This window comes from Oreochromis aureus, linkage group 10 (assembly GCF_013358895.1).
Source record: "Oreochromis aureus strain Israel breed Guangdong linkage group 10, ZZ_aureus, whole genome shotgun sequence".
NCBI classification, from domain to species: Eukaryota; Metazoa; Chordata; class Actinopteri; order Cichliformes; family Cichlidae; genus Oreochromis; species Oreochromis aureus.
In genome coordinates this window covers 12,715,633-12,741,431 of record NC_052951.1, presented here as the reverse complement: position 1 = coordinate 12,741,431, position 25,799 = coordinate 12,715,633, and the positions used below count along the sequence as shown (strand labels likewise).

At 39.5% G+C, this 25,799-nt stretch overlaps 1 protein-coding gene across 1 annotated transcript; it reads left to right on the top strand.

Moving 5' to 3' along the window:
* Positions 1–4,909: 4,909 nt before the first annotated feature.
* On the top strand, positions 4,910–8,447 carry si:ch211-215c18.3. Its single transcript, XM_039618684.1, has 4 exons — positions 4,910–5,041; positions 5,167–5,292; positions 6,944–7,291; positions 7,367–8,447. The coding sequence occupies exons 2-4, from the start codon at positions 5,220–5,222 to the stop codon at positions 7,471–7,473; spliced, it is 528 nt and encodes a 175-aa protein (XP_039474618.1). The 5' UTR covers positions 4,910–5,041; positions 5,167–5,219; the 3' UTR covers positions 7,474–8,447.
* The last annotated feature ends 17,352 nt before the right edge of the window (positions 8,448–25,799 follow it).

Genomic DNA, 25,799 nt, shown 5'->3' with positions numbered 1-25,799 from the left:
TGCATGCAATAGTAAGTCAAAACATCATTTGAAGCCAACATTAAAACCCTGTCAGCTATCTTCATTGCTCCATCCAATTTTTATTGACAAATACACAGCACGGTCTCCCGCTAGTGGGCCTGTGCAGCACAAGGTCACTGCCATCTGCTGTCATTTTTTGACAGCCAGGAGGAGACACTAGGGACAGATTTCAGTCAGGCAAAATAGATTGCTTACCTTAACGAGCGACATGACTCAGCAATAATTCACATTGGAGAGTGCAGCGCTGCAAAACTTTAGAGCTGTGAAGATTTCACTAATTAGATGGAACAGCAAAACTAGTTTCCATCCCTTCTTAAAAACCCTCTAAATTAGACAGTTTTTGTCTTATTAAAGAAGCAATCTGTCAATATCTTAGACTACATCTGCTACGATGATAGAATCTAGATAGTGAACACTGCAGAATCTAGGATTTCAATTTTAAATCATGCTTTTTTTCTCATTAACCCTACTGAAAGTCTGCCAGATACAACAGGTAACTTATAGCTTAGAGCTGATATTAGTTTAGAGTATAGTGTATATGCAGCAGTATGTGTGCTTAGTATTGAGTGCATAATGCCAAGTGTGCAAGTGTGTGACATACCAAATATATACTGTGAGTACATTCAGTTTAACTTATTGCACTTTGTGCATACACGCAACTTCGGGGGAGTACAGCATCAGTGACCAGATGGTTATGGTTGCAGTGTTAAGATATGCAGCAGTTTGGCGCCTTCTTCACAGCCAGTGAATTTCCAGCAGCATGGGAAAGGTCATCAAGGTCAACAGTAGGCCACTGCAGCTTTGTAATAGGACACTCCATGCAGAACAGGGGAGGAGGAGCTCTGCGATGAGAAAAAAGCAACACAGGTTCACAAGGAGGTGCGTTTTGTTTGTCAAGCTCACATGTTCTATTCTTATTTGTAAAAATAAAAGGAAGTGCACATATGGGTCAAACGAGCGGGAGAATAAGCATCTTACTCTTCTCGACTACTGAAGTTTTGGTCACAGGGGCCGAGTCGCCCACTTTGATGTTGCAGGTGAAGGTTGACTTGCCGTTGGGCAGGTTCTTATACAGCAGGCGACAGATGTTGCCTGGGAAGATGCGGGCTTTGGCACGTTTCTTGAAGGGGGCGTGCTGCTCCTCTGATGGGTCAGTGGTGTCGAAGAGGCGTTCACCGTGCGTGTACTTGCAAAAGACTTCTGATGACTCAGAAGGAAGTGAGTATTTGCAGTCCATCCTGAGGTGGTCCTCGTCGATAGAGCAGTAGGACAACTGAATCACCTTCTGAGCAGATGCAAAGCCTATAATGAAGCAGGAAGAGATGATCCGAATTAAGAACACAAACTTATACATTTGGGGTTGCTCACATGAGGAAGTGTGTCTTACCAAAGAGTAATATGGTGGTAAAGAAAGACATTCTCCCGAGATTCCTAAAAAACAAAACAAAACAAAAAGAGGAAGTTAGAGTTTTTTATTGTGCTTGTCTCGACATTATCTGGATTCCAAATAAATCTGAGTCAGCTGTAAAGAGTGGAGTGAAGTCACTTCGGAGACATGAACATCACAGTTCTGCTGCTCCGTGCTAAACCACAGGAAAGTCACTGTACCCTTAACACTACACAATCGATCACAATCCAGCCTCACTGTTCACACTGCAAAGAATCGAAGTACAAACTTTACTGACACATTTCCGTGCTTAACCTCTTTAGAGGATGCCGGCTAATTATTCACCTCCTCGATATGTAGAAAGAATAGACTAAGCGCTTCATTTTATTTGCTTGATGCAAGCCAACCCTTGCCTGCATTCAAACATTTGCTTTAGAGCAGCTGGACCAAATATTTCATCCGGAATAACCGAATGACAGAAATGCATTGTGCATGCCACGGTTCGATACTTTGCCATTCAGATTAAACAGCATGCACATACATAGCACATGAATCCCTCTCACCTTCTCTGATGCATTTTTGAGTCTTCCTCAGTGCTCTGCAGTGTGATGCTGGGGGTAGATACAGTAGAGGTCGGCTTATAGAAGAAGCAGGGGAGAGAGGGAGGAAGGGAGGGGAGGGGGGACACAGAGAGGGGAGGGGGAGAAAATGCTGCTCCGGTGGACTTTGGGGATATTTCTTAGGACTGTGTACGGTTTTCTATTGATTTTCAGGCTGTTTTAACAGAGGACGGAGGATCACGTGTCAGTACACAAACCTCTGGTTTCATTCTGAAAAGAATGAAGGAGGCAGATGAATGAGAAGGGATACGTGGTGACGAGGATTTGATTAGCTGGCACACCTCAGCAGCTGATCTGCTCAATATGTGCAAGCGCTATGTGTGTCAGCAGTTTCTCTGCTACTTTCACCAACATGAATTTTAAACACAGAGATGTGGCGATTCGTTTAACGCAGAAAAAGGAGACAAAAATCACAGGATGACAGGATTATATAGTAGCTTTCTGCTGATACTTTATCAGCAGTCATTTAATTAACCTGATAGCGAACCACGTGGAAGGATAAATCTGCCAACATTATTGGAAGTGGAAGGAAGAAGCTTTTAAAAACCAAACAAGAGACCACAGCTTCCACTCCTACAACCGCACTGTGCACTAAATTAAATCTGGTAAAGACCCATATAATGTAAAGCTGAATTGCTGTCATAAATATGATAGTACACACCTACTTTTTCAAAACACTTTTAATAGTAACACTTTTATTGGGGGGTGTTGTAAAAATGTATCTAACATCCAACATCATCTTATGCTGTCTAAAATCCTCAACACCTTCTAGATTTTGTTAAAATTCCCAGAGTCAAACCCACAGTGTGCCCTGCATCCTCATCACACTGCTTATCCACTTCATCAAGATCCTTCCTGAACAGCTGCCATGCTGAAGCAGTCTCCCTGACAGAAGTGTTGCAGAGGTCTCTGAAAGGCACAACCCTCAGCAGTCTCTGATAGCAGAGGACGCCTGCTACTCTCCTCCCTTTTAATATTCTAACACTACGTTTTCTTGCATTTTCTTATTGTCTTCTCCTTTTCGAATATAAATAGCTGAGAGTGCAGGCTGTGATGATCCCCACATGCCAAAAGTATTCATTAGAGACTGTAGCTGTGAACCCTGCTGGTCCTCTGCTGCTAATACACTGCAGATGAAACACGAGCCCTTGCCTGTTCTTTTCCAATGAGTATTTTCACTCCTTTACTGTTGCCATACCATATAACTAGTATTATATTATCATCAAGAAATGGTTACTAAATAACAGTTTTATGTTATGCAGAATACGATACATGCTTCTGGTATCTCTCTTCCACTTTAGGAAACTTTGCATTATTGTGTTTGGTGTATAGAGGTATGCCTCCTGGGTCAAATGTGTATCGTGTGTTATCCTTTCAGACCAAGAAAGGAATAAACTAAAGTGGTAAATGAACTGGCTCTTATATAGACCTCAAAGCACTTTATACAACATGCCTCATTCACCCATTCACACTTATTCATACAAACACTTTCTATGCTTAAGTGCTTTCTATTCAACCTTACAAATAGTGGATAACCTGCTCTGCCTCCTGAGCTGCAGCCACCCCAAAGTAAACTTTGAATGCAGGTGTGTGACAGCGGATAGGCTACATACATCTGTCTCTGTTAAATGTCATATTTATATCCCAAAATTTAGTGTCCATATATGAAAAACTGCCTCGTTTTCCATTTTTATTTTTAAATGTTTTGTATATGCTCACCAGTCACTTCATTAGGTACACCTGTTCTAATTCTTCTTAACACAAACGTCTCATCAGCCAGTCAAATGGCAGATACTCGGTGCATTTAATACACGCAGACATTGTCAGGATGACCCGCTGAAGTTTAGACTGAGCATCAGAATGGGGGAAAACAGCTGATTTCAGTGACTTTCAACATGCCATGCTTGTGGTGATAGACAGGTTGCTGATCTACCGGGATTTTCTCACAGAACCAGCTCACAGACTGGGGAAAAAAGCCTCCGTGTGATTAATTCTTGTTGGTGTCAGAGGTCAGAATGGCTAGACTACTGATAGGAAGGCAACAAAAACTCCTTACAACTAAGGTATGCAGAATACCATCTCTGAAGCAGCAGAAGACCACACCAGATGCCACTACTGTCAGCTACAAGGGACACTTTGGGCCCTTTGCTACCAACTGAGCACCGTTTAAACACTACAGCCCATCTTGTCAACATGGACCAAAATCTCTGAGGAATGTTTGTTGAATTTATGACTTTAAGATTTAAGTCAGCTCTGAGGGTATAAGAAGGTCCAGCCCAATATTTCAAGATGTACCTATAATAAAGTTTATTGTTTATATATATTTGTCGTATTTATGTCTTAAAGTTTAATAAAATATAGCTCTATATCAGCGTATTTAGTTGCTAGAATGTCTTTCTTTTTAGTTTAAGTGTTTTATATAGTTTTACCAACAAACACTGATCACACCAGACTAGAGCATGAATTGATTTTAATACTATAGGTACTCTATTTTACTGAAATGCCAAACTCATTACTTGTCCTAAGAATTTAAAGGCTTCTTCTGCCACTTATTAGTGGTTCACTGACTGATTTGACCTCTAGTCCTTAAAAATATAGAGAAGTCATTATTTAGGTGAAGCAAATATATACAGTACAGTGCAATAACAAAGACCACCTCTACACATTTACATGGGTAAAATGTTTTTTAAGAAACTGAAGAGAAATGATGTCAGCTATCAGTAGGCTTAAAGCCCCCCTGAGTTTGGATTCAGCATGCTAACCCGCGTGTTTACTTTGCAGAGCAGTGACTGCTGTATTTCTCGGTTGTGCTTCTACTTTTTGACCTGCAGGGGGAACTCTTGTTTTGCGGCAAGAATTCACTTTTACCCGCCTGAAACGTGGACCGCTCAGCAGTCTGCTGCAGTGCTCGGACACCGCAGGGGCGTAGTCCTATCGGCATTCGGGCTGCAGACATAGTCCCACATCCAGGCCTGTTAGAATTACGCTATTAGAGGCTACAGGAGGCTAATAGGTGCGATTTGAAGGTTACCTTACCTTTAGGTTGCATGCTCGTATATCTGTTTGTCTGACATATCTCGTGGTGGCATTCTGCGGCAGCGTAACTTTAACGTTTTGTCCCATATTGAACTTTGCCAGGCTCCGGCTGGTGTGAAGGTTGATCTGATCCGACAGATAGCCTGTCTATCGCCATGGAGCTGCACCTGTCCGTCGTAGGCTGTCTCCTCTTTGCCAACATAATGATAACGCATCAGACGACTCACAGTATGTCTCTTTAATTGCTCTTTTTTTGTTACCGTCCATTGGCATCCAGCCCCGTTTTAAGTGGAATGTATTACTATGCTGATAACATTAAAGATATATATATATATATATACATATATATATAGAAATAGATATCAAATATCTTATATATGTATATATATATATACATATATAAAACCGTTAGTGAAATTTAAGCTCCACAGTCCTTGTGATCGAGTTAAAAATGTTTCTGTGATACTGCAGCAAAGATGTTGTTGCTTAGTTTCACCACAGAGATCAGTAAAGATTCATATAGATTATGTAATTACAAGGAAAGACTCTTTTATCACAAATTATTTGTTATAACTTTTGACCTGAGTGGATAGGAGAACACACAGGCACACATAAATAGATATAGTTAGATATATACAGAGAGCGAGAGAGAGAGTAAAACGTTCAAAATAAACATGGCACTTAATAAAATAATCATTAAAAACTCTATTTTGTATTTATTTGTCGTCTTTGTCTAATATTATAATTAGTAAATGAATAGGCTGTACATAAACTATATTTTTCAAGCAAAGCTGTAATAAATTTGGCTTTATTTCCCAATGACACTTTTGCTGTCCCTGCCATTTCTCTATTCAATCAGTCAATAAGCCTACAGCTCTCTTAAGTTAGTGTGACTAGCAAAGCTATATCTTCTAAATAAACTTATACAAAATAAAGAATGTAAATTATCAAACAAATACAATTACTTTGGCCCAACAACAATACACATGCCAGCTAGCTTGTTGAATAACTAGGCAAATGAGCACTTTGTTAGATAGCAGCTAACATTCATTTATTATTCTGAGTTACAGATATTTGAGGGGTTTCAGTTATTTTTAATCTCTTCATTTGAGAAAAGCACACAACACTGTTAAGAACCGAGCGTGAATGAACTGGAATGTGAATAAAAAATTTTGCGGGGTCCTATTTTGCGGTCACATGCTAAATTAGCTTGTTAGCTAGCTCAGTGAGTAGGCTTGTGAATGATGGCCTCCATATCTTGAAGTGAGAAGCATTCTACTTCAATTGTAGTGTTATAACGCTAAGGATAATGAAATGATATTTCATAATAATTAGTTAAAAACAGCTTGAACTCATGTCTAATCAAGCAAATCAGTAAAAACTTTATTACCCACAATTCTTTTATGGAACATCTTCAAAGTTCACACAAATATATTAGACCTTGGAAGATGTGACTAGAATTTGACTGTGACCTTTATTGTTAGCACTCAAGATCAAAGTTGACCTTGGAAAAAAATTCACGAAACCATAAAGTTAAACAAATTAAGAAAAAGCTTTTGTTTCCGTTAGATTATCTCCAAATTTTAAAGTAATATATTAGCCATTGGGAGAGATAATAATTATAGCTCAGACAAAGAATGTGCTTATTTTTTTCAGTACAACATTATATAACTTCACAATGACACCAAAAGATTAATATACTACACTAGATCCATATTACCACAGCTGACCTTAGCATAAAATATCAAAGTTTTAGTATAGTCTTTGGCTTTCAGGGGAATTGCGCTCTCTGTGTGTTCTTGTCTTAAATTTGAAATCTTATCGTCTTATCTTAAAAATTTCCATCACAGAGCAAACATCCTGGTTGCTTCTGTTTCAGTGAACCCAGTGACTACATTCCTGTTTGCTCCACGTGGGCCCCAGATGTTCCCATGTCTCACCTACCTGGAGCGAAATGTCAGGGTGGACTGTGAGTTCCCGGAGACCTACGAGGTCCCCGGCCCCTACTGCGAGTATCGGCAGGACAGCCGGCTGGTGGGGACCACCTTCCCCAACCAGGTCATCTACGTGTCCATAGACGACCGTAGAAGGAGCAACGTAAGCCTGGTCTACCCTAATCTCTGCCGCCTCACCTGGGCGCCGATGGCTGATGAGAAGCCGTACACCTACACCTGCAGGGTTTATCAGGGGAGCACCTGGAAGGAGAACAGCATGGCCGTTCATCACAGTGAGTAGCGTTTACCCATTATCTGTTTCCCACAAACACCGGTGGAAACTAAACTTAAGCTTTTCTCCTTTACAGGGCTTCTTCCAATCTGCTCTGCAATCAGTGTTATGTTCAAATCAGCACCTTGGCTTTTATCGCTGGTGTTTTCACTTCCTGTGGCTGTGGGTCTTCTGAGTCCTTGATCTCTCTATTTCTTTCACAGAATAGCAACTCAGCGGGCCTTTCTTAGTACACGATTTACGGCTCTCTCTGGCATGATGGTTGTGCATTAACTCAAGTTATAGTCAGAGAGTAGAAGCTCTATAAATGAAGACTGAATAAAAATTTTAAAATAACCTCTCCCTTAGCATTGGACTACTCTTCAAAAATGTACCGCTGATGTGTAAGAGATTTTATGTATCAGACCTCACTGTCACCTCAGTACCTTGATCACCTTTGTTTCACAAGGGAAAAGAATTCATGACCAGTGGAAATGGCAAACACGGCAAATGAATGCAGCACTGAAGGGTGTTCGTTCTCTTTTATGATAAAAGATTTCTTTGCTAACAAATCTTTTATGATTTGTTTTAAATCAGATTTTTTTTCCTCACCCCAAATGGAGGGAGTATAATCGGTTGCGTTTGTCTTTATTAGGTCTCTCTTGTAAATACGTTTCGGGATATACAAATATTTTGTTAATGAAATTTATTATAAATAAGTTTTATCATATTAGAGACGCTGACAGAAGAATAAGTTTATATATGCCCATATTAAGAGTGGAGGTCATCTCTGAGCGCTTTTGTTCTTCTATCATAGAGACATATCTATAAAAGAATAGAGAGCCCTTTGTTGCCACCAGTTTGCGCAACAGTGCATACGGTCTGTAAACCTAAAGATGTATTCATTTGGCCGCAATGACATTTGAATGACTGTAATACATAACTGCACTAACACTGCCTTTCCTGCTAGCACTGGACCCCTTTGACCTTTAGCTCATTTAAATTACACCTGGACACTGGATCTGCACGTACGGCCCACCTGATAATAAGAAAATCACTCAAATAAAACCTTTTTTTGGAGAGCAGTAACATAGCTGGGATGATCGATCCTTCCCTCGAAGATCTCGGAGTCACTCCACCATGTTTCAGTCCTTACTTTAAAGGTCCAAAAGTTGATTCTGTTCATCTGGACGTAGCGTTTTGTGGGAGAAACGTTTCGTCACTCATCCAAGTGACTTCTTCAGTCTCAGCTGACTGCAGGTTTCCCCAAATCTTATAAACAGTACATTTGCATAATGACTGAAACCAGCCCACTGAAGGAACAATGGGCTGGGAGGTCAGTTCCTTTATCATAATTATGCAAATTCTCATGACACTTTGGCAAGGACTGCCTAAAGCTTGTACGTCAGTATGAGCAAACAGCACGCAAGATGGCGGACTACAGGAACCAGCTGAGATTCAGCCTCAGACGCCGACAAAACAGGATTACTCCTAAAAGTCTGCAAATGAGCTCTTCAGTTAAAGGCTCCCGGGCAACAAAAATCCTCCAGAAGGCACAGCATCAGTTGCTTAATGAACGGGTGAGGCAAACAAATTTTACCATCGACATGCTAAAATCTCAAGAGGAGCGGATCCGACAGAGACTGACAATGCTTTTAGATGAGAATACTCTTAAAAAGGTGTTTGACTTTACTGAGAAGGCTCCTCTAGAGCACTAGAATTACTGAGCCTTTTTTCCCTGGTGCAAGTCCCTACTACTAGATTTACTAGCCTGCGCAAATTTGCGTAAATTCCCCCCGACCTTAACACCTCTTGGCACCCCGCTGAGATTTTCACAGGTCTTCAGCTCCATTGTTCTCCTGCTTTTGTTGTGCAAACACACCCTCCCCCAACCCCTAACCATGAGAGATTCAGGTCTTTCCTTCCCTGCAAGGCTACTTTCCTTCCTTACCTGCAGCGTACTATACACCATGGCAGTTTCTATGTGCAATATTTCTCATATTCAATATTAGTTCTTGTCAATCCTTGTCACTACATTGGATGCCTGGCCATAAACATATATACACAGAGTTGTACATATATTTATATATTTATATAGCCACACCTTATATAATATGCATAAAGTCTAGTTATACACACAGACACATCTATATCACATATATATATATATTTAGTATATATATAGTGTATATATATATATATATATATATATATATATATATACTATCTATAGATAGATAGATAGATAGATGTGTGTGTATACGTACACCAATATTTTTGAATTCTCGTGTCCATATATATGTTTCCAGATTGTTTGTATAGTGCACTTTCTATACCGTGCTCTGTCCACTTTTTTGCAATGACAATGCAGATTTTCCACTTGTGGGACAAATAAATGCAGATTTGCTGTGTGTGTGTGTGTGTGTGTGTGTGTGTGTGTGTGTGTGTGTGTGTGTGTGTGTGTGTGTGTGTGTGCAACATTGGCATTTGTTTACTCAGATCCAAGTCAGGCCAAACCTCTGTGTTACAACCTACATACAAAAGACACACATTCACAATACATGGATACACAAGTCTGTTTTATTTCAGTGTTTCAAACTTTACAGCGCTTGCAGACCCAGTGTCCATCATCCCTGCATTTGGCACAGGTGAATTTCTGACATGTTGCACAGGTAAACCTGCTGCGATTCCTGTTGCAGCTCTCTTGCACCTGGCACTGCGTTGTCTGCCTCTGTGCTAATATTTCCTTGTGCTGTATGAATCGGCAACGAAGTTGCTGAGCTAAAAGACTCAGAAACAATCTTCTTTTGCCTGTCCACCCTGTACATGCCTTGTACAAAATGTAGGCATTCACTGCCACCAGGTCCAGCATATTGTAGAAAACCGCTACTGGCCACCTGCGTGTTGCTGATCTTACGGAATACATCCGTGCCATTTGGTCCAACACGTCTACACCAGACTGTAAAAGCAGAGAGAGTCATGAGTATATGTTTTTTTCTATAGGCCTGTATAGCACACATCAGAAAACATTGTAGCACTGGTGTAAAATTGTACACACATTCACATACCTTCATGTGGTTATAGTCTGTTATCGTGTTGGGTTTCCTCTTTCTGCTGTCACCGATCGTCACGTCTTGGTGCATGGAACTTAGAACACACACAGTCTTGTTTTTTTTTTAGGTGCATAAATTGTCAAGGAGACACTGCCACTTCTAAGCACTGAAGTGGAGAATACCTCTCGCTTTGCAGTATCTTTTGCAAATTGAGGAAGTTCACGCCGGACTTTATTCACCGTGCCCAGTAACGTTGTTTTGCGCTGCAGCAGTCTGTGCGACAGTGACAGTGAAGTAAAGAAATTGTCCGTTGTGACATTTCTTCCATCATCCAAAAACGGCTCCATCAGTTTCATGACCACGTTCTCTGCCAGCCTCTCTCCCTTCTGACGACTGGGGTCCTTTCCCAAGTAAGGAGATGCACTGCAGACATATTTGGTGTCCAAATCCGTGGCCATCCAGAACTTGATCCCAAATTTGTCTGGCTTGGTTGCAATATACTGGGTGAATGGACAACGAACCTTGGTAGGGAACAGCTGTTCACTACCAAGCATTTCTTGCAGCTGGCAACAACGGTCGTGCATTCAGTATAGCTGTGACTTCCGCAAGAAATGTGGTCAAAATCTCATGAGTAAGTTGAAGCATTTCTACCAGGCATTTCTGAAAGTTGTAACACAGAGGTTTGGCCTGCCTTGGATCTGAGCAACTCTGAGTGAGCAAATGCAAATGTGCCAGGCCTCTAGGATAATGGGTGGTTTGCACAACAAAAGCTGGAGGAGAAACAAGCTGACGACCTGTGAAAATCTCAGCAGGGGTGCTTAACACCTCGGGACTTGCACCAGAAAATAAAAAAGCCAGTAATTCTAGGGGGTGTTGGGTTTAGGGAAGTTACGCAAATTTGCGCAGGATAGTGAACCTAGTGCTAGCACAGCACAAGAAGTCTAAGACCAGGCAACAAAGGAAGTTTGACTTACTTGTTGTACGTCGGAAACCACCGCAAAATACGGAGAGTGTCCTCAGCGGCCAGAATAGAGAAGGATGCGACACGGAGGATGTGGACAAGTGGGTGAAGAATTTGTCTGACAGACAGCTCACCCAAACAGAGAAAAACATCCTTGCTGAAGGGTTGAATTTTGCTGTCACACCGAGACAAATCCCGCTAGTGGAGCTGATCACAGCCACAGAAACAGCAATTCGTAACAACAATATTGCAGAAGTGGAAGCAGAGCAACTACGGACAAAAGTTTCGGCCTGTCTCACCAATGCAAAGCCCCCAGCATCCAACATCACCATGGAGGAGAGGAAGGCACTCACATCACTTAGTGATGACAACAACATTATCATCCTTCCGGCAGACAAGGGTAGGTGCACAGTATTGCTAAACCAGAAAGACTATCATGAGAAGATTTTGTCACTACTCAGTGAAGAAAATACTTATGAGCCCCTGAAACGAGACCCAGGAAGTGGCTACAGGAAGAGGGTCATAGACTGTCTGAAGCAGTTAGAACAAGACAAGGCTATTGACCGGACCTCATACCACAGGCTATACCCAGGGGAGTCTACACCAAGTCTGTATGGTTTACCGAAAATACATAAGCAGGGTGCACCTTTAAGACCAATTGTCTGCATGATCAACTCTGTCACCTATAACATCTCCAAGTTTCTGGCTTCGATCCTCAACCTGCTGGATGGGCAGCTCTGAACACCACATCCAGAACACCCTGGATTTTGTTGAGAAGGTGAGAGATGTCATTATGGAGGCAGATGAAACCATGGTCTTGTACGACATTACATCTCTCTTCACTTGCATCCCAGTCACGGAAGCGTTGGAGGTAGTAGGTAAGAGATTACAGGATGACACCAACCTCAGCAGCAGGACCACTCTCAGCATCGACCAAATGTGTTTGCTTTTGGAACTGTGTCTTCATTCCACCTACTTCACATACAAGGGTCAGTTCTACAGGCAGAAACATGGGTGTGCCATGGGCTCCCCAGTTTCACCCATTGTGGCCAATTTGTACATGGAAGAAGTGGAAAAGAGGGCTTTGCTATCCTACCCTGGAACACCACCAAGCCATTGGTTCAGATATGTGGATGACACCTGGGTGAAAATCAAATCTCAGGACGTACTACATTTCACGGATCACATTAACTCGGTGGACCGACACATCAAATTCACCAGGGAGGATATGAAAAGTGGCAGGTTAGCCTTCTTAGACTGTGAGATTTCCATCAGTAATGGGGACATCTAAAGGCTGACGTGTACCGTAAACCCACGCACGGATCAGTATCTAAGGTTTGACTCTCATCATCCACTGGAGCACAAACTGGGTGTCATCAGGACGCTACAACACAGAGCGAACACCATCCCCACTGACACAGCGGCCAGGGAGGCAGAAGAACAGCACATCAAGAAGGCCCTGAGTAAATGTGGTTATCCCAGCTGGACTTTTGTCAAAGCTGGAAAGGCACCTAAAGAAAGCTCCAGCCGATCCAGGAGAGAAGGACAACCGCTGCCCAAGCGAAAACCTGTAGTGATCCCATATGTGTCATGAGTATCGGAGCAGTTGAGACGCATTTTTTCTAAACATCGGGTCTCTGTGGCTTTCAAACCCCAAAACACGCTGCGCCAAAAACTGGTCCACCCCAAGGATCGGGTCCCCCGACACAAACAGAGTAACATAGTGTACGCTGTTAAGTGCCAGGAGGATTGCCAGGATTTATACATCGGGGAAACCAAACAACCTCTGGCGAAGCGGATGGCACAACACAGAAGAGCGACCTCGTCAGGGCAGGACTCTGCAGTCTATTTACACCTACAGGCCAGTGGACACTCTTTCAATGATGAGGATGTACACATCCTGGACAGGGAGGAACGCTGGTTTGAGCACGGAGTCAAGGAGGCCATTTACATGAAAAGGGAAAGACCATCTCTGAATCGAGGAGGGGGCCTAAGGGTACATCTTTCGCCATCTTACAATGCTGTGATTGCAGCCATTCCTCAACTCTCTGTGAATGGTACTCATGGCCATTGATCAGTGGTCTTTGATCAGTGGGTTTTGGTCAGTGGTTGTTGATCAATGGTCATGAGAATTTGCATAATTATGATTAAGGAACTGACCTCACAGCCCATTGTTCCTTCAGTGGGCTGGTTTCAGTCATTATGCAAATGTACTGTTTATAAGATTTGAGGAAACCTGCAGTCAGCTGAGACTGAAGAAGTCACTTGGATGAGTGACGAAACGTTTCTCCCACAAAACGCTACGTCCAGATGAACAGAATCAACTTTTGGAGATTTACTTTCCTGGATGATTGAGAATGCATCAAGACTTACTTTAAAAGATTTCTCATGTTATCATCCACCCCAAAGCTCAAAAAGACACAGAGTTGTGTAGCTGTTTCGACTTTTGCAGCTTTGCATTGATTAAATAAAAACTTAAATAGCAGCACCCCAGCAGAAACACATCTCCAAGATATGAAACATAAGCAATAGATATTGGAAGTGTAACTTTTTGCATTTCAAGTAATCGCTGCAGCTCGCCTTCAGTGTTTAAAGGAGCTATTGCTTAAAACATTAATGTGCATAGTATTGGCAAAATATGAAAGTATTATTAAAGTGTTTCCATTTTATTATGTTATCTTTAAAATGTACTCACCTTCCGTACTATCCAGCACCAACATTTGGGGCCCTGCTAGGCTGTATGTTTGCATTTTTTAATTTTAATGATCACAGTGTAAGAATTATTGTGTCTGCAGTTTTTCTCTGTTTAACATTGGCATTATTTTCAAGGCAGCTTTTTTCAGTATTTAGAAAATGATTCTTGGAAGACGGCCTAATATTTTTCTTCAAGTCATCATATTTTTGATTATTTTACTGTAACACTAAAGATGTACTAAAGTTTGCTAAACTATATTGAAAAATAAAGATAATGAATTATGAACATTACCTGCATTTTCTCCGCACAAGTCACTATTTTGAAAGAATGTGTTTTTTAATTTATTGTGTTATGGTTTGTTTTTATTGCTTGGACCTGTGCCGACTCATTTCACAGAAATAAAATGTAACAAACAAACAAATTAAAATATAGTTGGAGGAGAAGAGGTGGGTCTTATCTCGCACTCGTTTCAGGCTAGGATAGAAGAACACATGTACACATTTCTTTTGTGCTAAATACTACCAAAACATCAAGTTAGCCATATTGATTCTGATTCTTTTTGGTTTTGGTATCTTACTATTTTTGTCCAGCAGAGGGAGCACTTTTGCAATATTTTAGAAAGCCATTATATATGTAGCATAGTATCTATAAAGACCTATACATAAAATGCCTTTTATGACTTAATGTATGTAAAGCACATTCATTGTCTTGGTACTGAAAGGTGCTGTAAAAATAAACTTGTCTCATATTGTATTGCCTGTGGGTCTTTGTCACCAGCACTACACACGGCTATATTACGGGAAATTGCAGGTGTAATTATTAATATTATAAACATTAGTTTTTGTTTTTTAGGGGCCCAGAGCTTTTGTGTAGTGCATCCTGATATAATCAGTGTGATTACGAGTTACACCTTTGCAATGCTGGAACATAATAGATTTACATAGATTTATATAATAGATTATAATACAATAGTTATAGTTCTACAACTGTTTATAACTTGTATAGTTCATATTTCTGTATAGTTTTCATATTTATATCCTCTTCATAGCCTGTACATAGCTTGTACACTCACTACAGCCTGTACATACTTATAGTTATAGCATATTCATAACATACCTTCATACCGTGTACATTATAACATACGCATAATAGACCCATATTTTGTACCCTCATACCTATAATAGACCCATTTTTGTAATATAGCTATATATCTATATTATTGCTAATATATATTTTGTAATATATCTATATTATTGATAAGCACTTTCTGGATGGATGCAAACTGCATTTCGTTGCCTCTATTCTATTCTATTTAGTCAGAGTCATATGAATGACTTTTTTTCTTGGCTGCCACAGTGAGACCCCATTTTAAAGCGGTAACGTTATGATTCATCTAATATGTTCACATCTGCCATGTTATTTTTTGAGCCAGAAGTGCCCATAATTGGATGAGACAAATACTGCATCCACGGATTGTGCCTCACCCAGAAACAGATACCTGCTAATTAGTGATAACACACAAATAACACACACAAAAAGGAGAACTTTACTTGCCAAAACTGGAGCAAAGCATTCTTGGACAGTCTGTTCATTAACAGCACAGCAAGCCATGTTATTTCTTAGTGAGACACCAGCGGATAGTTAGTCGTCAGAGCTTTGACTGACAGCTGGCTAAAGGCCTCGATAGAGTTCAAAAGGGCCAGTTGGGTATTTTAGATATAAAGACCAAAGACGTTTTTTGTAACAGGCTATAAGTTGGTATATTCACATGTGAGCATATGGGGATCGACTCATTTTTGGAGCCACCCTAAAGTGGCCGCTCAGGAAACTGCAGGTTTGGGCACAGCTCTAGCTGTGCAAAAATGCAATTCAGCTGTGCAACACTGAGTCTTTTGTCATCTTTTCCATTAGACACCTCCAAATTAACTGAAAGTGTGGGTGACGATAGCTGGTTATCTGATGTTTCAGCATTCAGAAAGGTCATAATTGAGTAATCTTCGCATTGTGATTGTTCACACAGGCCTAAAGCTAAGGAAACTGAAGAACTCAAGGCCCTTTGCAAAGCCTCAAAACGTTGGTGCAGAAGCACTAATAGTAAAGAATGACGGTGAAGCTGATGTCACTTCCTGTAATAATAAACATAGATCAGAAACACCAGAGGAAATGTTTTCTGTCTAGAAAGGGCATGGGTTCTTAGTGTAGTGGAAGAAAGACTTCCTATTTACAGTGAGAACCAACATTGACAACACTTTTAAAGACCAACTATTAGCTCTTCTTTTAAGCTTTGCACAAAAAGTAAGAAGATTTGTGTTTATTTCTTTGTTGTAACAATGCTAGTTGGCAATAAATTGTTATACTGTTGGAAAGCCTGTTTATTTACCTTCAAATGGAGCCACATTTTAAGGAAAATGCATTTGTGGGTTGAGCAGCAGAGTTGAGTCTGTGGGTAACACCCATGAAAAACTTGCCAAATCTTCCTTGACAATGCCAAACAGCTGATTCTGCTATTGACTGTTTGGTGTAGTTTATTGGATAGGAAGATTGAAGTTTTAGGAAACTTCAGTGGATTCAATTCAATTTTGTTTATATTGTAAAGTAAAGACCCTACAATAATACAGAGGAGAAACAGGACGTATTGGCAATTTTGCAGTTTATTCATTGACAAACAGGGGCCTGAGCAGCATGTGGAGGAGCCATACACAGCCACAACAGTCTAGCAGCTCCTCCTCATGCTAATCAACAGCCTGGTCACACTCTGCTGTGGGGTGGCTTCCCATTTCTTCAACCAGCATTTCAGCCAGTGTGGTTGTGTTTGTTATACAATAAGCGGTTTGGCATTGACACAGAAGATTTGTCAAGTTTTTCATTGGTATAACCCATAGACTCAACTCTGCTGCTCAACCCAAAAATGCCGTTTTTCTTACAAATGTGGTTCCATTTAAGAGGGAAAAAAAAGGCTTTGCAACGGTATAATATGTATTATCAAGAAGCATTTTTACAACAAATAATCAACCCAACACAAATCTGCTTACTTTTTCTGCTAAGTTTAGTTTGTAGATTTGTTGAACATAATGTTAAAACGTATGAAGCTACATACCGGTTTACATATATTACACATACCAGTTCTGTTCTATGTAATACGCTGGGCCATTTCAACAGACTATTATCCAAAGTGAGGAATATCCAAAGGACAATTCTAACTAGTAACTCCAGCATAGCTCCTAGGCCTTTTGTTGTATAATATCATGAGGTCATATAGTTATGTTGAAAATGAAGGACAGGTTTGTAGATCTCGCTGGCACTGAGTACTCATGGGTTAAATAAGATAAGAATACACATATTGAATTCCCAGCCACCACCCTCATCCTGCAGTACAGGACTCTTAGTCAGTGAGGAGCCTAAATACAAACCTTTGTAAAGGCTGTAGCACAACACATCACAAACCAGATTTATCTCATGACACAGATGTGTTCCACTACCCCCGACGTCTCCTGGTTGAGGTTGGTAATTGCCTCATTGAAAAAGCAGTACAACTTCTATTAATATGTGCACCGAGTGGAAGATGAATGTTTATATAATGTACCTCAGAGCTGATAGAGTTTATTCCTCCCTTGCCTGTATAAATAAGATGGACCTTTGGTGATAGTTTCCCTCAAAGGGGGGAGTGGGTGGCATGGAGGGGCGACACAGGGGGCTGGGGCTTGGCTAATTTATCTGTGCAGCGCAGGCACAAAGCCAGGAAATTAGGTGGTTTGGGATTTGGGACTTTGGCTAATTTAAAACACAATATGCACACGCACACCCAGCGTCAGAGACGCAGCGCATGTCGAGATCTCTCGGGAGGAGGCCAAAATAAATATTAATTCATGATGAGATTAACCTGGCAGCTGCCTGCTGATCAGTCCCATCACATAACGTTTAAAGAGGGAACAGTGGAAATCAGTTGGGTCACATAGGTGTAAAGCACGCCTGTGGTTACCTGTACCTCAGGGCTCAATCTTCAGCCAGGATGACATTCTTATGGGTGCCTGCAATGTTCCAATAAGATGTTCCTACGCTAACAAGCTATAGTATGTTTTGTCTGGGATTTCAGCCACAAACATAGAAGACTTGAAAGTTAAGTGGCATACATCTTCTTCGTCAAAGGTATACAAGCACACAGTAACTTTGTTGTAACAAATTGTCATTTGAGTTACTGTTGCCTTCCTATCAGCTCAAAGCTTACTGGCATTGTTACCTAGAGAATTCCCACTTACTGGATATGTTGTTTTTTCCAGACTATTCTCTTAACTAGAAATGGTTGTGTGGGAAAATCCCAGCAGATGGCCAGTTTCTGAAATACTCAGACCAGTCTGTATGGCACAAAAAAAAAAAACCCATGCCACATTCAGTCAACCAAATCACCTTTCTTCCTCATTTATTCTCCGTCTGTTTGAATTTCAGCAACTCATCATGACCATGTCTGCATGCCTAAGTGCACTGAGTTGCTGCAATGTGATTGGCTAATAAGCTGTTTGCATTAACAAGCGGTTGAACAGGCGTACCTAACAAAGTGGCCGATGAGTGTATGTGCATTTGTGAGAAATGAACAAAACAGCTTTATTACTGATTTTTATTGACTCTGCTACATTTAAACAGATCATTCAAGCTGGAGACACCAGCAAACAGCAGTTCTCACAGGCCACTTTGCTTTAGAGAAAATGAAAAAGTCAATGTGAAAATATTTGTATATCCGTATTTGCCATACTCATATAAAACTATAGATATTTTTATAAGAAACTTTTAACTGGGCCTGGATATATATATGGTCTCTCTTATCAGTTTCCAGGCAAAAATGCCCTGTTACGTGTATTCTATACATACACAAAGTAATGTATAACAATGTAAACACCTCTGGTGTCTACATACATCTCTTTTCAGAACTATTTAGCTTCTGTATTTATAGTTCCCTCTTGTTCTTAAAGCTGGCAAAATGTTTGCCATTCCGGTCACTCATCACACAGTGCGAGCTGTAAAACCAACCAAACACAGTTCCCACATAGAGTGATAGGACTGTAAAAGCCTCGGTATGAGTCAGAGGAAGTACCTGCCTGGTCAGCACTGGCTATGGGGAGCTACAGTCAACAACTTTCTGAAACCGACAGTCTAGTAGTCATTACTACTATGTGTGTGGAAGTGAGAAAGAGTGCCAGTTTGAAACTTTATCATCACATAACAGCTTCTACAACACTGTGAGTCCTTTCACAGAAAGCTTTTCCACAGATCTTGGATATTATAAACTGTTGTATGAGACTCCATGTTGCACAGACTGCATTTGTAGCATACTGAGGCCTTGGGGGAGTTTCAGTTTGTACAAACTAATGGTATCTGGGAAATTTTTACTTACCTACTTATATTCCCTGATTGTGATCAAAAGTTTTGGAAAAACCAAAGATCTTTAAAGGGAAGCCATGCCCCGAGTTTGTCACCTTGACACTATTTGTAGGCAGTGGGCTAACTTGCACTATGCTTTTGTTAGCTAGTATAACAAGAGCAACAATACCATTTATTGCACTTTCCATGAGTAAATACTCAACATCTCTTCTGAGTACATGACTCAAAGGTTTGCTGGTGTTACAGGAAGATATGTGGACATGCACACTTTTTAAAGTAATAAAAGTGAAATATTACTCACTAGTTCAAAGAATCAAAACAATCATCAGCTCCAAATTAGCTTTTCTTTGTCAGAAGTGACATATGGCTGTAAGTAAGTGTACTTAATTTCCTGAGAGACAAACTAGTTGTCACAGGCCACTGACTTTTTCCATTTTCTCAAAAGCAAAGTGAAAATATTTGTATATCACTATGCTTTCCATCTTATTCTATGTGGCATACTCATATAAAACCATAGATATCTTTATCACCTCACAACATCTTTTCTGAGTACATGACTCAAAGGTTTGCTGGTATTACAGGAAGATATGTGGACACGCACACTTTAAGTAATAAAAGTCAAATATTACTCACTACTTCAAAGAATCAAAATAATTATCAGCCCCAAATTAGCTTTTCTTTGGCAGAAGTGAAGTATGGTTGAAAGTAAGTGTATTTAATTTCCTGAGAGACAAACTAATTGTATGACTCATAGATACCTCACTTCTTTCTAAAGGCTTTTTAAGGTCACAAAGTTACAGTTTGATTTTCTGAATAGCCTACAAAAGTTTCAGACCACAGTAAGAGCCGTCTATAGACAGCAGCATAAACTAAAATTAAAAATGAATGTGAAGAAAGCTATCACAGAAAATGAGAGCATTAAGGGTCCCATTTTGTACCATTTTAGCACATGTCCATATTGGTCTTACATGTCCCCCAGACAGTATATTTTGGGTTTCAGCCCCAAATACCACACAGTTCATTTTTTTGTTTCATGTCGGTATTCTCCTGGTTTGCAGCTCAGTATCGAATGAACTATTTCATTTTCTGTAGCTTTAAATTGAAATGGAAGAACAGTTGCCCATAATTTGAGGTTTACAAAACATGATTAAAAAGGACACAATATATTTTAACATTGCTCATTAATGTGAATATCTCATCAGTCAGTGAAGTGGCAGCATTTCAATACATTTAGGCATGTAGACATGGTCAAAACAACCTGCTGAAGTTCAAACTGAGCATCCAATGGAAATGAAAGTGTGACTTAAGTGATTTTGCTCTTAACGTGGCATGGTTGTTGGTTCCAGAAAGACTGGTCTGAATATTTCAGCACCCCTGAATGAACAACACATAGAACCTTGAAGCAGATGGGCTACAGCCGCGGAAGACCACACCAGGTGCCATTGCTTTAAGCTAAGAACAGTAAACGGAGGCTACAACTGTCACAGGCTCACAAAAACTAGACAACAGGAGATTGGAAAATGTTGCATGTTCTTATGAATCATGACGAAAACAACAGGAACCTCATCATCTGGCACCAATAAACATAGATCTACTAGATGTACACACGGCTATGACTATGCCAATTCAACAAAAGGCTTACCTGCTTCAAACACAAAACGATAACCAATCAATGGTCTCAACCTGATCTTAATTTCCTGTAGATTTTGGTGCCACTGGTTTACTTTGAGCAACTCCCAGCATCATATACTAACAAGAGAAACCTAAGTTTACCTACCTTGTCTTCGGTGACATACTAGGCTCAAGGCAACTTTAAACGTAAACTCGAGAGCAGGCAGCAGACAAGAGATGCAGGGCAGCACAACCACCCTGCTGAAATGCACTAAAGAGAGTTTGCTCAATCACAGTGAACACCTTAACCATCACTCACCCACTAAAAAAAACTCTGTTTAGTCTCCACAAAAATATCCAAAATAGAGTCCAAAATATCCCGGATGAGCCCCCATTTATTTTATGAACCGGCTCAAAAGCCAAACAGTTGGTACCACAAAGACCACTCCTCCTTTTAAGGGGACACCTCAGCAGATCATCTGTCTCTCACTGTTATCATCTTGCCCTGTCTCTAATATCCTGGCCTGTCACACCAACACTCTGCATGTCCTCCTTCACATCCATGAATCTTCTCTATGATCTTCCTCTTTTCTGCCTTGCAGCTCCATATTCAACACTTTGCCAATGACTTTGCCCTGTATATCCACCATCCCTCCTCTGCACATGTCCAATCTATCTCAGCCTTGCCTCTCAAAGTTTGTCTCAAAACTGCCCAACCTGAGCTGTCCCTCTGATTTACTCATTTCTAATTCTGTCCATTTTGGTCTGTCCCAGTGAAGATCTGTACTTCTGTGAACTCCAACTCGTCCTCTTGTCTTTTTGTCTTTTACTCTTGCTGCTGTCATTTTGTCACAAGCCACCTGGGCACTCATTTCCATCCACTGCACTTTCTTCTTCACCTCTTTTGCATGCTGCCCATTGCTTTGGATGGTTGACCCCACTAAATCTACTCATTGCATCTATAAAATAACAAACATTCACACTTAAGAATCAAGTGATGCACTAATGCAAAAAAAAGACATCATTTCAGTTCTGCCTTTGGCGATTTATGCATTTAATGGATTACATAGAAAAACAGCATTCTTTGAAAAAATATCTGGACATGAATACCAAAGATATCCATATACGATGTTTATATTTCTATAAGATATTTGTATTTACATGTTTGAAATAACACAATGACTAAATCAATCAATGAAAAAATAATGCTGCATTTTATTTATCCTCAAAAAAACACATGTGCACAGAAATGTGCACATTAATTTGTGTTACACATAAAAAGAAATAATACCCTTTTCCTAATTAAATATAGCAGGCTCAAAACATTTCTACAAAAATTCTTCATAAGGTAATGTTAAACTAGTTAAACTATGTTAAACTAGTCCTGGGACATACTTATTTTGATATGACAGAAAAATTATAAGAGACCTCTTATAAAACAACATAAATTAATGTGATAGAATACTTTTCAACGAGTTTTGTCAATGATAAATCTTTCAAATGACTTAGGTTTAATTAATCCTGATGTTATACAAAGAGATACGTAAAGAGGTCCCCATGTATACAACTTGTTGCAGAAATAATGAAATATGAAAAAATATGTACAAAATCAAAACTCTGAGATGAAGACAAATCAAATACACAATACTCAGTGAAGAAAATTGGAAGGAAATGTTCCTTCAACACTTCAGAGGTAAAATTTTGAGGTATGAGTGTTCATATAGCCACTGATATTGTTTGCACTGTGATATGTAAACAACCACGTCTAACACAATCATACATGCTGTATAAGGGTTCAGTACTACAACAAGTAAGAGGTCAAAATACAAAAAAAAAGTAATACTAGATAAAATATGTACAACAGAAGTTTGCGAGATGATGTTGACACAGTAAATTGGCACTGTTTTTTTTTTTTTTTTTTTTTACAATGTGTCTTTGGTGACATATGAAGCTGCCCGGAAGTAAGCAGCAAACACTTGCCTATGTTGGTTAAGTTTCATAAACCATTACATATTTCCAGCTATTTTAGGATTTCACTACCGGCCTTTTAATTGATCTCACATTCCCAAAAATATCCTTTTGATCTGAGAAAGTTGTGAAAAACACATTTCATTCTTTAAATTATCCAGTACAATTTTGAAAATTTTTTACAGAAATGTTTAACGCATGGTGGAATTTACAGAGTCCATGTAATCCTGTAAAAAACTGAATATATGTTGCGATGATTGTTACACTGATAACTTTTCCCCCAAGAGGCCAAATAAACTTAAGAAGCATTAGTATTTAGAGGTATTCCCAAATACTAAAATTCTCTAGACTGCTGTTAAAAACTGCATTAAAACAGCATTAACATAAAATAGAACATTTGCATTGGTGGAGATCTATATGAGCCTTCTTTTAGATTTAGATTAAGAAACTGCAGCCATCTCAATACAATACATACAGGATATTATACAAAACATATGATTTACAAACTCCAAAAGAATTAACAAACTACAATAAAAAAACAAAACATGCAGTATATAAATGTCCTAATTATAGTTTCAAGTAGGGCTACAACGATTCGATGACATAATCGATGACATCGACTATAAAAATTCGTCGACGCGTCATATTCTAAAACCACGCAAATGTGTTTTTGCAACTGCAATACACTATAGGAAGCTATGGGGGCAGTGTCGCCTATAACGTCTGCCAATACGGCATTCAGTACTAACGAAGAAGAACGTAGCGCGAAAAGTGAAACAGCTGGGATGGGGAAGAAGGGAGAAAATGCAAAAAAATGTGAAAGTTAAATGCAGACTGTGCAAAGCGGAGCTTTCCTTTCACGACAGCAATCCTGCGCACGAGCATTTAAAACGTCGGCACCCTGGTGCGGTGACGTCAACTCTGAACGGGTCAGTTTTAGAGAGTTACGTTAGTGCGTCGCGTTGATACCTCGTTTATGGTAATGTTTGTGTTAGCTTACCTGTCGGAAATTTCTCATGGAAGATGCTTGCTAAGCAAACACCATTTCAGTTGTGTTAGCTAATGAGTGAAATGCGATAGTAAAAACATTACACTAGAGTAGCAACACTCTCCTTTTTTTTTCTTTAACATTAATATTAGCGTTTATTTTGAATAGTAAACCTCTTCTACATGTTATTTTGGACTGGAAAATCAAATCTTTTTGATTTAATTTAAAGCTGTATTTGAATTTACGGGGAGAAGTTTTTAGTTTGCACATTGCTTTTTTGTTTAAATACTACAAGCACTTTAATTTGTATTGCTTTGTTTTTATTTCATTTTTATTCTGACTGTCCTACTGAGTAATGTTAAAAATAAATTGGATTATTTTCATATTCATATGTTTTCTGTGTCATTACTTTAATTTTCTTTGGGTAGAGACAACAGGGTGATATTCACAGATGGGCAGACTTGAAGTGAAGTTGAGAGTTATTGAAATAATTGCTGAGTAATCCAAAAAAAAAAAAAACCTGCAGATTGGTCAACTACCAAAATATAGGTTTGCAACAATTTAGGTGTAGCTCATGTTTCAAGGTCTGTAATCGCATCTGATAGTGAGAACATATAGCTGATACTCAACTGAAGTTCTGTTTTGACAGAAGTGTACCACATCATTTGATTCATAAACTTGTATGTGGTGATTATGCAGAGGTATGTTTTTGTGCATATACACTTTTTTTTTCCAATACACAGCTTTTCCTCTTTAATGTATTCGGTATTACTAATCAGACAATACACTACTTTATCTATCGATTATCAGTTAACTGTAATGATTTCTCCTGGTTCACACTGTAATTGATTTGCTGTCGATGGCTGCTTCCTAAAACACATTTCCAAATATAGTCCTTAAAAGCTGAAATACTTTACTAATTTAGGTAATAATCATATACTATACTGATTACATACTATCAAGTCCTCTTTTGAAGAATCTGGTGCTAATTTTCAAATTGTTCTTGTTAATTTCAAAAAATGGATTAAATCCCACTACTTGATAATGTAACTTATTTTCAATGTGGAAAGATTCATCTTGCTGAAGATGCCTCTTTGTCTTACCCTCATAGTTACCCTACATGATGCTGTCTCCTTGCACCACAGGGTAGCAAGTGAAGAACTATTTTTAAATCATCTTTCAAGTTCTACAAAGTAATGTGTGTTGGAAAATAGAATTATTGTGTTCCCAGTGTACCTTTTAACAAAATCCCCCAAACAGCTTTTATACTAATCATGCTAGAGTAAAAATAAGACTGCAACCTCATTGCAACTAGAAAACAATGGTAATTACTTGGTGATCACACAGATTTTTTTTTTGCAAGTAGTTGTGGTAACTAAGTGGCTGCTCAGAGGTTCAGCACTCAACCTCTCTGTGCTTGCACAGTTTGCCTGGTGGGAGGAAATCTGTCACCAAACAACTATTGTCGGACGCTGACTAACTGCTATTACTCTCACAGATTGCAGAAGGTTTGCAAATAATTGTCATCTAATTTATAAATGCAGACAGACTGACAACGTATCATAATCAGTTTGAGTCAGTCTGCACTGATGAGCACAACTGACCTGCCATCAGTTTCTTTGCAAAAGAGGACTAAACCCAACTGGTTCTATTCTCGTTATGTTCCTATATAACAGCAAGGTTGACAAGCACCTATGTGATTTTGCAATTAAATTGCAGCAGCTACATCACAATTTCTGTTTCAAATCTATGAGCTTCTGGCTCGACTCTGAATGTAAGTAGTTTGTGTAAAAATCTGTTTAATGTAGACAGCAACAGAGTTATCACACTTAATTACCATATTCTCGCAGACAAATTGCATGTAATTGCCAGCTTGACCTC

Excerpts from the sequence above, each read along its gene's own strand:
- si:ch211-215c18.3 (XM_039618684.1), top strand. The coding sequence starts at position 5,220 with ATGGAGCTGCACCTGTCCGTCGTAGGCTGTCTCCTCTTTGCCAACATA. Across the intron at positions 5,293-6,943 it reads AACGCATCAGACGACTCACA|TGAACCCAGTGACTACATTC; the intron begins GTATGTCTCTTT and ends CTTCTGTTTCAG. Across the intron at positions 7,292-7,366 it reads CAGCATGGCCGTTCATCACA|GGCTTCTTCCAATCTGCTCT; the intron begins GTGAGTAGCGTT and ends TCTCCTTTACAG.